The sequence below is a fragment of the Patagioenas fasciata genome, chromosome 27 (assembly GCF_037038585.1).
Source record: "Patagioenas fasciata isolate bPatFas1 chromosome 27, bPatFas1.hap1, whole genome shotgun sequence".
In the NCBI taxonomy this organism is placed as follows: domain Eukaryota; kingdom Metazoa; phylum Chordata; class Aves; order Columbiformes; family Columbidae; genus Patagioenas; species Patagioenas fasciata.
Window position 1 is genome coordinate 5,665,919 of NC_092546.1, and position 11,729 is coordinate 5,677,647.

Consider the following 11,729-nt stretch of genomic DNA (forward strand, 5'->3'; position numbering starts at 1 on the left):
TGGCTAGAGGAGTTTCCCTGAGGAAACACCAGCTTTTCTTTGCAAGATCCAACTGTGCACAGACCGCACGCTCCCAGGGAAGGAGCTGGGCTTGGCTCACATGAAGGGACTGGGATATAACACCTGTAAACTCCATCCTTATCTCTCAAAACCCCCCCGATTTTATCTCCGAGCTGCTTGCCCACACAACTACTGCTCCCCGCCCATAAGATCCCACAACTCCCCCACGTGCTGAAGGCCAAACATCACTTGTTGCAATAAATATTTACTTGGGCACTGGAAATAGAAACTATTTTTGTAAGCCAGAGGACAGAAATAGCACATCTTCGGTCTCAAGTCATAGAAAGCTCTGCCCATTAAAAAGGCACCGAGGATCAAACCTGACATCAGAAGAGAGCTGGCCAGACTCCAGCCTGAGCTACACGGGGATTTTAAGCTCTGTAGGGAAATAAAACCATTTCTTAGGAGAGCTCAGCGCCCTCCAGCCCACCAGGAAGGAAAAATAACAGAGATGTTTATCAAAGTGTCCTTTTTCCCTCACCCCATGTTCCCCAGACTGTCCAAGACTGATTTCAGGTCAGAAGCGTCTGTGTTAAGTGTTAGATCCCAGTATTTCCAAAGCAGCAACGTCAGGACAGTCCGAGTGCAGCGTGTCAGCCCAAAGGATCTTAACTCTCTTCCTTAGCGCTCAGTTTGTTCCGCCGCTCCATCTTCTTCCGCAGTTTCCTCTTCAGCTGCAGCTCCTTTCTCCTCTGCAGCGTCTGCTGGACCTTCTCCCGGCACTGCTTGTTTTTCTTCTTGATCTTGGCCAGCTCTGCCTTCCTTTTCGCCTCCAGATCTGGATCCTGGAATGGCAAGGACATGAGTGACACACCTAGGGACAGTGCCAGCCCCTTTACCTTTCCTACACTTTGAAATATCACCCTTTAAGATACAACTTCACCACCCTGAAAGACAGGGAGGAGCTGTCACTCCTTTTCCACATCAGACCAGCTACTGATCATAGTTTATAGAGCAGCAACTCTCACCTTCCCTTCGAGGATCAGTTGCTTCCGCTTATTTATTTCTTTCTTCTCATCAAAATCCGTTCCCTCCAGTTCCTGTCAAAGCAAAAATACAGCAGGGCCATCAGTAACCGAGCGCTGAGTCGGACACACAGAAAAGCTGCGTGGCTCCTCAGGGCCAGCAGCGTGCACGCATTTGGCAACCTGCAGACCTTCCCCCCAGCGCACCACTCTCAATGCTCACCAGCAGAAAAATGCTGCAAAATATGGGCAATAATTAAGCAAACCTGGGGAATATAACTGAAATGACCCTCCCCACACACCCATCCAAGGGCTTCTGCTAGAAAAAGGAACAAAAATCCTTATTTCTGTGCTCAAGAGCAAGGCTGTGTATCCAGAGCTGCACGTTAGACAGCAGCGGATCTCCTGGTTGCACCCAGCACATCTCCCGTCCTCCGCACCACGGGGCTTCGCGTTTGCACACGTACGATTTCACACTGCCGCCTGGTGACGTTCACTTGGGTGACGATGTCGAGCACACGCTGCTCCTCCACGGAGAACTCCTGCAGCTTCAGCTCTAAACCGGGCGAGATGTGGACAGACCACGGTTGGTGACAACATCCGGGGGGAAAATTCTCAGCTCGTTAAAAAAAATAATAGTTCCACCGATAATCAGTGAAATTGCTGCATGTGCTATGATCGCTCTCACTTCTTCAACCTACAAAGGATTAAATCCTTCCCTCTGCCTACAATTCCCCAACCTGTGCAAAGCAACCTGTTCTTTTTGTCCACATCAGCAAGGAAGGAAGGAGGGCACCGGCTGCTTCAATAAAAAGGTTATGGAGAAAGTTCAACACAGTTTCTACTTGATATGAAGCAGCAGGGAGACAAACACACGCCTGACACACTCAGGAGCGGAATCAAAGCCGACAGAGATTCAAGGGCTCCCGCTCTTTCCCAAGCTTTAGCCACACAGGGAAACCATTTTTAGGTTCTGCAGCGATGAAATCAGGGCTGCAGGCACCACAAGCACAAAGGAGCACGCACAATCTCACATTTTAGCAGCATTAACGGTGCTCTTACTGATTTCCTCCTCAATAGCGTGGACGAGGTGGATGTCGTACTGCGTCACCAGTGTAATGGCCATTCCTTTCCGACCTGGGCGAGGAAAACACGGCGGTATCAGAATCTTGACAAGCAGAGGGAGATGAAGCCTAATCTGTGCCAAATTCCACCCATCCCTGAGCCAGCCTGGCACGTTACGCTGACAAAGTGCTCAGTGGGGTCCTTATTTGCTCTGAAAATTCAGTTAATGGGTCAGGGCGAGCCAAAGCTGCAATCCTGAGGCAGGATTCTGAGCCGGTGATATGAGCAGATCTGCTGTGACATCTCCTCGCGCCCATTCCCAGGCCAGGATCCCAGTTCTGGCCAGCAAACCACAGGCGGTTTTCCCCGCTCACCCGCACGGGCTGTCCGGCCAACGCGGTGAATGTAGATTTTTGGCAGGCCGGGAGTGTTGTGATTGATGACAACTTGTACCGCGGGAATGTCCAAACCTCTGGAATGCAGGGGAACAAAAGGGAAGGTGAGAAACAAGGTTTTAATATTCACAGTTTAAGTTCCCTGTCCTCTGCTTTCTCCAAAAGCCCCATATTCTCATGACTAAAGTCTTCACTGGCTTGAGCTGATTCTAGGACAAACTCCTCATGCAACTCTCCAACAGCCACAAAATGCAACGTCACCCGTTCCCTCCTACACCCAGAGAACACGCGGAGCCTCGCGGAAATTGTTCTCCTGCTAAAACACCCACTGCAGCAAAACCAGCCAGGATCAGAGCTACAGCCCACGGGAGCGGGCGCCAAACCACGGCTCAGAGATGTTCTACAAGGGAATGAACAAGCCTGGCCTACCCAAGGCAGGGAATTTAAAGGTCTTGCTAAGCCCAGTCTAATCTCCGCAGTGGTTCTGATGCTTAAAAAGCGGCTTAAGCCCTTTAGCAACACAGATGATGCTTTTCCCTTACCTGGCAGCAACATCGGTGGCAATAAGGATCTTAAAGATGCTGGACTTGAACTTGGCTAAAGCTGCAAAGCGTTGTCGCTGTAAAGAGCAAAGTCTGTGTGAGGGACATTGTGACCGGAGGAGCTGGAGGACTCCGGGACAGCTCAGGGATGAGCTGGAGGGATCTACCAGGTCCGTCCTGCACCCACCTGCTTCATCATGGAATGCAGAGCGACGGAGGGGAAGCTGTATCTCCTCAGCATCATGTTCAGCACCTGGCAGTCCCTGCAAGGAAAAAATATTAAAAAATTGAAATATAACAAGAAAACGTAAAGCCCATGGATCAGGACAGAGCTGGGCTTCCTCAGGCAGCTCTCACACCACAATCAGTTACCGCCTGACAGAGGTGGGGAGGGAAATCAGCTCAACCTTTGGCATTCGACATCTCTGGGCGGTCCCTCAGCCCCAGATTGCTGAGAGGAAAAGGTTTTTTCTCTACCCAATTTCAAAATAGACAAACAAAGCAAATACAAACCTGGCCTAACACCCAATAAAGTGGGAATTGAAGATCTCCACTAGAAATGCAAAGCCGCACGTGTGTTAAGAGGGATCAGGAGGAACAAGGCCACTCACTTGCAGGTTTTGGTAAAGATAATGATGGACCAGTCTTCATGCTCGTCCTGGAAGGTCTGGATTAAATGGACGAGGTACGCGTCCTTGATCGCTTCGGGGACAAGCAAGTAGCGCTGGTCCAGCTCATCCACCGTCCGCACCCTGTCCGGAGGGGAAGAAAAGCACCAAGAAACATCAGTTTGGGAAGCGAAGATGGAAGAAAAGGGAGATAAGGAGGAAATGGGATTCCTGACCCGCTCGGCAGCAGGGGGAGACTCACTCAGACGCGGCCTCCCAGAAGAAGGGTCTGTTGGCCGTCAGGGTCTTCAGCTCGTTCAGCGTGTCTGTTAACGTGGCGCTGAACAGCAGCGTCTGTCTGCGCGGCGGAACGGCGTCCAGGATCACCTCCAGGTCCGCGGTGAAGTCAGCGCAGCCCTGCTCCAACAGCCGGTCAGCTTCGTCCAAAACCTGCGCACGGCGGAAACGCTGGGCTCAGCTGCGCGTGAAAAGCTAAAACTCTTCGAAGTCTATATTTAAAATAAATCTGGAAAACTGCCTTACCAAGAACCGGAGCTTTTTAAGGCTGAAAGTGTTGGAACTGCGGAGGTGATCCGCCAGTCTGCCGGGCGTAGCGATGACAACGTGGGGTTTGCGGGAGAGCTCCAGCGCCTGCGCCACCATGTCTGCGCCAAAAACACGGGCAAGTTACCAGCAACTGGACACAGACCCCAAAAACAGCTGCTCTGTGAGGCTGGAAAACATCACTCTCCTTATTCCCCCCAGCCCTGGGTGCTGGGCACCAGCTCCTCAGTGCGATGGAGGTTCTCCCTGTGCTGGGAGACTCCCCCAGCCCCCCGGGAAGAGCTCCGGTTCCCCCCAGGAAGGGCTCCGGTTCCCCCGTCACACTCACCCAGGCCGCCCACCACCACGCAGTCCTTCAGCCCCAGCGGCTTCCCCAGGACGCGGAATTGCTCGGCGATCTGGTACGCCAGCTCCCTGCGGGGAGGACGGGGCTGAACCGGGCCCGGCCGCTAACGGCGGGGTCTCCCGGGCCCGGCGGAGCGCGGAGCGGGGCCGCCCGGTACCTGGTGGGGGTCAGCACAAGGCAGAAGATGCCGTAGGGATCCTCGGACAGCACCTGCAGCACCGGCAGCACGAACGCCGCCGTCTTCCCGCTGCCCGTCTTGGCGCAGCCCAGGCAGTCGCGACCTGCGAGGGGGGAACAGAAGGGCCGTGAGCGGCCGGTACCGGTGGGACGGGGACGGGGACCGGACCCAGGCGCACTCACCCTGCAGCACGGGCGGGATGCAGGCGGCCTGCACGGGCGTGGGCCGGCTCAGCCCCACCTGCCGCGCCTGCTCCGCCAGCCACGGCGCCAGCCCCAGCGCCCGGAACTCCGCCATGACCGCGCCGGCCGCTTCCCCCACGTGGCGCTCCCGCTAGCGCGTCGGCGGGCGCACCCTCTTCTCTCATTGGCTGCTTGCTGCTAGCCCCGCCCATCCGGTCTTATTTTCCGCATCTTTTTCCGGCGCTTTGGTGATGTTTACAGCTTCTCGCACACCCATTGGCTGGCGCCGGGGGTTTCCATGGAGACTGCGGCTCCCAGCAGCACCCGCCGCTCAGCTGCTTCCGGAGACGTGTCTGAGGCGGGGAGATGGCGGCCGGGGCGGGCTCGGCCGGGCAGGGCGGCGATGCCGACGAGCTGTTCGACGTGAAGAACAGCTTCTACATCGGGGCCTACCAGGCCGCCATCAACGAGGCGCAGCGGGTCAAGGTGAGGGCGGCTCGGAGGGGACTAGGGCCTCTCCCCGGGGCCTGCCGGCTCTCGGGCGCCTCAGTGGCTCAAGGGGCGAGTCTGGGGCTCCCCGAGCGTCTTTTGTCCCCACCCGCCTCGTTCCGAGCGGTTTTCGGTGCTATAACGTCCCTGGTCTAACAGGGGAACGCTGGGGAGGGAGGTAGGGGGACCCTGTGGGCCCGGGAACCGGGGCGTCGTTTCGTTAGGGGGTCTCGTCTGTGAGTCTGGGTCGGTGCGGGTTGGGGTGGTTGTTGTGGGGCCGGGTGGATGCCTGGTTGGGTTATGACTGCACGGGTCCCTGAGAGCAGTTCTTGTTTCCTGCCGTCCCTTCAGCCTTCCAGCCCGGAGAAGGAGGTGGAGCGGGATGTTTTCTTGTTCCGAGCCTACATCGCCCAGGTGAGGTGAATGTGAGCGCGGGGCGGAGCTGGGGTGGTTGTGGGTCGGAGTTCAGTGTGACACAGCTGGGTTAAAATTCCTCCTTCAGTGCTGGAGCACAATACATTCCCTGACAGCCACACAATTGTGAATGCAGCGTGTTAATGTAGGGTCAGGATGACTTGCTGTGACCTTTTTGAGAGGTGCTTTTTTTATCTTTAAAATAGTGTATGGGGAAACTGTACATGTGTGGAGACCTTCTCGTGCTCTGCAGCTGCTGAAAGGAGCTTGGAGCCATGGGGGGTCGGGCTCTGCTCCCCAGGAACAAGCGCCAGGAGCAGAGGAAACGGCCTCAAGTTGCGCCAGCGGAGGTTGAGGTTGGATGTGGGGAACAATTTCTTCCCCAAAGGGCTGTGGGGCATTGAACAGGCTGCCCAGGGCAGTGCTGGAGTCACCATCCCTGGAGGGCTGGACAGACGGACAGGAGGTTCTCAGGGACACGGGCAGTGCCGGGGGTGGGTTATGGTTGGACCCGATGGTCTTGACTCTTTTCCAACCAAAGTGATTCTATGAAATAGTTCTCAGTTATGAAGTTTGGCTGCGTGTTTGGAGCACGATGGAAGATGTAAAGTTGCTGTTGTTGTGAAAAAAGGTTTTAGAAAGTAAACAATTGTGTTCTGGATTCCTAAAATAGTTAAATTCTAGATTCTTTTTTTTGCCTTCAATAGAGAAAATATGGTGTTGTCCTGGATGAGATTAAAGCCAATGCCTGTCCTGAGCTCCAGGCAGTGAGGATGTTTGCAGAATATCTTTCAAATGAGAATCAAAGGTATGTCTGACAATAAGTTGGAACTCAAGCCCTGCCTAATGGGGAATATTTTTCCTTGTGGAAACTCTCTTGCAGAAGTGTGGTCTCTACTGTAATTTTGTGTGGCTTTGCAGTGAATCTCCTGTGGGGTCAAGATCTTTTTTATTACGTAGTAATGAAACATGCCCAAATTCTCACCCTTGCTCTTCATAGGGATGCAATCGTTGCTGATTTGGACAAGAAAATGGCAAAAAGTGTCGATATAGCCAATACGACGTTCTTGCTGATGGCTGCTTCCATCTATTTCCATGACAAAAATCCTGATGCGGCTCTGCGTGCTCTGCACCAAGGGGAAAGCTTGGAATGGTGAGTGTATTGGGGTGCTGGCAAAGCCTCTTGTGTAAGGAGAGAACGACTGAGCTCTGCCTTGTCTCTAAAAAGCCTCAAAACCATTGAGTAGCTGCTCTGAGTTTTGTCTCCCTTCGAAGTAGGAAGTGATTTGCTGCTCGTCCTACAATATGGAGTTCATTGCTCCATTGTGAAACTTAAGAACCTGATTTATCGATTTCGGAATTGCTGAAACAATCGTTATTTTAATTCAGTGAGGGAGCACTTGGGAGCTGGGAAGAACCTTCCCTGTTCTGCCGCCTGCATCTGCAGGTTCAGGCAGGAACGTCTCCCACTGAGCTGCAGCTTCCAAGCGAAGCGTAAAGGCTGCAGCTGTGAAAATCCCTTTGCTCTCGTTCTTTGCAGCATGGCCATGATGATACAGATTCTGCTGAAGCTCGACAGGCTCGATCTGGCTCGGTGAGTCGTGTCCCTTTGCTTGGGCCTCGATCAGAGTTTTCCTCATCCAGCCTCCCCAGGGCACAGCATTTTAACACAGAAGAACGTGTGTGTGGGTATGGGTGCGCTGCAAAATGCTTTTATTCTTTTAAGCTGCAAAAGCTGTGGAGATAATAGAGCTGGATACAGTTAGGGATGGACATTTAGGTCTGATCTTGCTTGTAGCAGGATGTGGTTGGAATCTCTAGTCCTGGCTTTCTGCCTTCCCACAGGGAGATCTTCCACAGGTGCTTTCAGTAGAACATTAAAAGGTGTTTGTGCCACGTTACCACCTTGCTGTGGCTGTTGTGCTGTGACGATGGAGGAGCTGAGAGAGGCAACTCCAACCTTCTGTTTCTGTCTTAAAGAAGTGCAGAAAATTCCCTTTTTTTTCCCTGTTGTGTGACTCCTGGTTTTGCTTCCCCAGCAAGGAACTCAAGAAGATGCAGGAGCAGGATGAGGACGCGACTCTTACTCAGCTGGCGACTGCCTGGGTGAACCTGGCCGTGGTGAGTATCTCAGACGGAGATCCCTCACCCACAACGTCTGAGGAACACCGCTCCTCATCGCTCTCTTCACATTGTGCTTTCCAGAAAAACATGCAGTTTTTTGGGTTTTCTTTTTCCCCTTCCTTCAAGTACACAGAAAATACCAGGATCTGGCTGCGCAAACTACCTGGCTGTGATTGCTGGCCTTTCATCTGTGCTCCTCAGCCTTCAGCTCACACACAGAAGGGTTAAACCACGCCTAAATAATTCACAAACCATTGTAATGTAAAATAGAAAGCTGCAGCGTTACTGGCATCCGGACTGTCTTTAAATTGATTTGTAAATCAAGCAAAACCAAACAGTTTTGCAGCCCAGTTAATCAGGTGGTTGAAAATAAGTGGAGTCCAAGGTTATGCACAATCATCTCTTACGCTATGAATATTTCTTTTATCAGTATTCACGTGGTTTTGTGATGAAATCTCTCATGTGTAGCCCTTGCCTTACAATAGTGTGTGGCTGGATTTTCCCTAAGATCTCCGTTTCCACTAAGGATCCCACCTCTGCTTGTTGGAAACCACCTTGCTGAAGCTGGAACATTTTGAAAGGCCAGGAGCTCATACCTGGGTTTAATTTAAAAATCTCATTTCATAATCCCTTATTACATCAGACATCTGAAGTGGTTCTTTTGAAGTTTGTTTTGTTTTCTGAATGGAAACCTGAATCTTTTGATCACTTAAGTGGTTCTTAATATTTAATATTTTTGCATTTCTTTCATCTACAGCCTGAGGGTGATCTGTTGTGGTACAGAAGATCACACGTGTGCCAACAGCTGTTAGCGTTGGTTCTTAAACATTCTCTACCTGCGCTTTATAACCCTAGAAATGAACTTAGTGCCGAGTCCTCCAACCCTGGCAGGAGCGTACGGGCTTCTTTGCCATCTGTGGTCAACCTGTGGGTGTTTGTCTCCTCCAGGGCGGTGAGAAGTTACAAGATGCCTATTACATCTTCCAAGAGATGGCAGACAAGTGCTCCTCCACCCTCCTCCTGCTCAATGGCCAGGCCGCCTGCTACATGGCGCAGGGCAAGTGGGACGACGCGGAGGGAGTGCTGCAGGAGGCCTTGGACAAGGTGCTCGCTGGTGTTTTCGGGCAGATATTTGCTCTCCTGGGGGTATAGAGTAAAACAGCAAGGACTTTCAGTGGTAAACTTGGTGAAAATACCGCTGTATTGATATATACCGCTAAGGGTGGTCGCTGTCAGACCCGCTTTGTCTTCTACTGTGCCTTTTCTGGTGAAGTGAGCTCCGAGTTCGGGCAGAGCTCGGCCGGTTGAGGCAGAGGAGGTCGGGCAGCTGATGCGTGTGTTCTTGTTTTCAGGACAGCGGCCACCCTGAGACCCTCATCAACTTCGTTGTCCTGTCGCAGCACTTGGGGAAACCACCAGAGGTGAGGCTGCTTCCATTGGTCTCGTGTCCTTGTCTGTTCCCAGTTAAAACCAGTAAGACCTGTGCATTCCCTGCACTTAAAAATCAGACCTTAAATAGTGGGTTCAGTAAAACAATCAAGACACTGAGAAAATGGTCTTCGCTTGCTGCCGAGAAATACATTGGAGTGTGGTGTTTTAAACTCTTGGCTTCTCTTCATGTTATCTCAGTATTTATGTCTCTCATCCCCTCAGGTTACAAATCGCTATTTGTCACAGTTGAAAGATGCGCATAAAAATCATCCGTTCATAAAGGAGTATCAAGCAAAGGTATTAATTACTTTCTCGTAAAACTGAATATATTATTTCTCATACCAGTGTCTGATGGGGTGAGTGGATTCTTTACCGACAAACATAACTGCAGTTTGGAGGGGTCAGGTCTGTGTTTGTACTGTCACATCACTTGCTGGCAGATTTTCTGGCCTGGTGAGAGATGCTGGGTGTTAAACAAAGGAATGATGCACCTGAACCTGGTAACATCTCAAAAGAATAGCTCTGAGATACAGGTTCTTAATCTGAGTCTGAAGTTTGTTACTATCATCATGCTCAAATAGGGGAAACATCCTTCTGGAAGAGAGGATTTGGGGATGAGCAAAGGATAAAGATAACAGCGCAAGGAAAATGGAACAGATTGGAAAAAAACTGAGAACTGATACAGATCTTGCTGCTTAGTCCTTTTGCTTTACCGAGCTGTGATTATTAGTGTTCTTTTCAGTTAATTCAGATTTTATTAGATTTTCAGTGAAGTTCAAGGGTTGTTCACTTCGTTTGTGTTTGATTTGCAGGAGAATGACTTTGAGCGGCTCGCCATGCAGTACGCGCCCAGCGCCTGAGGAGAGCGGAGCCAACCTTGGCCCTGCTCTCTGGAACCCCAGCAACCGGGGCTGATGCTCAAAGCCTCTCTGGTAACGGGGAAAAACACCCTTTGCAAGTCGGTCTGGCTTAACTTGCTGTGGCAGGGTTTTGGGGGCCAGGAAGCTCCTGCTGCACCTGTATATAACACATAGCTACTTGAGTTTTGGTGGCTGAAAAGCTGCTTGATTTTTGGTATCTGAAAAGCCTGCATTCTGACTTACCTGGGTCCTGAACTCTGTTTAAAATACAGTGTGAATCCAGAGAATACAACACTGTACCTTAAACATTCTTAATAAAGCCTTTTCTGGATCTGCGTGGCCCTCAATTTCGGGAATTCAAGTAATTCCACTCTAGGAATAAGCCCTGCCATCTGTACCGAGGGTGTGCTTGTGTGAAGGTTAATTTTAAGCATCTTTATTCGGTATGTGGATGAATCCTGAGTTATGGATCTTCTTTCAGTGTGACTGAGGCTCCTCCATTAACTCCAGCATCCTCTGGAAGAAACACACACAGCGCAGGGGTCACTGCTGCTGAGAGGGAAGGGCTTCCCCGAAATAAAAATAATTCGATTGTAATAAGCTCAGCCTTAATCTTAAGTTGGTAAAATGCAGTAGCTTATGTCCCGGAGCCAGGAGAGCTTTAGGTCTCTGCTTGACAAAGTCCATCCTGCCATGTGCGTGTAAGTGCGTTTGTCACCAGTTCCTCCGACACTGGTGGTTGTTGAACCCGTCGTGTCGTGGAACGTAATAACGCGATCCAGCACCGCGTGATGACGCCTTTCTGTAGCGTTTCAGACCGCGGGACGTGTGGAACGATCGTGCTATATCAGAGGTGGCAAAGAGCAGATGTCCGAATGGAACCCTCAGCTTGGACCTCCCAGACTCAAATATTTGAATTATTTTGGGGTTGTGTTTGGGGAGGGGGAGATGAGGGGTTTATACTGCGCTGTAAATGTCTCAAACTGGCGTTTCCCTTGTGCCCCCTCGGCCGCGATTGCTCTCAAAGGGCTCATTGTCTTGTTCCTTGGCTTGTTTAGCGAGCAGCTCTTTTCAATGAGGGGTTATTCATGGTCCAGTGTGGAATGAATGTGGCCTTTGTGGAGCTGTCTGAGGGAGCCCTGAAAGGGGCTTGTGTGCGCGGGGCAGCCATTCCCCACTTGATGGGCCATGATAAATTGACTTAAAAAATATAAACAATAAAAGCAAGTGGCATAGCAGGAGCCAGCGCTGTCAGTGTGGGAATAGGGGAACACGTTGTTCAGGCCTCGGGGAGGAGTGAGTTTGTGTTTTCTCATTGCTCGAAGGCTGTGGTCGAAGGGATGACTTTAAATGACATAAAACTCATTTATAGTCTTTTTCTTTCCCTATCAAGCTGGTTCCAGGTGCAGTTCCATGAGTGCCTGTGATGATGATGATTATTCTCAATCTCTAGTAGTAAGATCCTACAGCTGCAATTAAGAGAGAGTTTGGGTGCATTAGGACACA

At 51.2% G+C, this 11,729-nt stretch overlaps 2 protein-coding genes across 2 annotated transcripts; one reads left to right on the plus strand and one right to left on the minus strand.

The window, feature by feature from the left end:
- Positions 1 to 249: 249 nt before the first annotated feature.
- Positions 250 to 5,060, minus strand: DDX49 (DEAD-box helicase 49). Its single transcript, XM_065858269.2, has 13 exons — positions 4,906 to 5,060; positions 4,703 to 4,826; positions 4,528 to 4,613; positions 4,179 to 4,300; positions 3,898 to 4,085; positions 3,639 to 3,779; positions 3,215 to 3,290; positions 3,028 to 3,104; positions 2,465 to 2,562; positions 2,088 to 2,162; positions 1,493 to 1,581; positions 1,029 to 1,100; positions 250 to 845 (listed from the first exon to the last, which is right to left on the minus strand). Exons 1-13 carry the CDS (start codon positions 5,018 to 5,020, stop codon positions 669 to 671), a joined length of 1,440 nt encoding a protein of 479 aa, XP_065714341.1. The 5' UTR covers positions 5,021 to 5,060; the 3' UTR covers positions 250 to 668.
- A 169-nt stretch (positions 5,061 to 5,229) lies between these two features.
- COPE (COPI coat complex subunit epsilon) lies at positions 5,230 to 10,554 on the plus strand. The gene is made up of 10 exons (XM_065858266.2): positions 5,230 to 5,391; positions 5,746 to 5,808; positions 6,516 to 6,616; positions 6,809 to 6,961; positions 7,349 to 7,402; positions 7,848 to 7,929; positions 8,881 to 9,036; positions 9,285 to 9,353; positions 9,586 to 9,660; positions 10,176 to 10,554. The coding sequence occupies exons 1-10, from the start codon at positions 5,272 to 5,274 to the stop codon at positions 10,221 to 10,223; spliced, it is 921 nt and encodes a 306-aa protein (XP_065714338.1). The 5' UTR covers positions 5,230 to 5,271; the 3' UTR covers positions 10,224 to 10,554.
- The last annotated feature ends 1,175 nt before the right edge of the window (positions 10,555 to 11,729 follow it).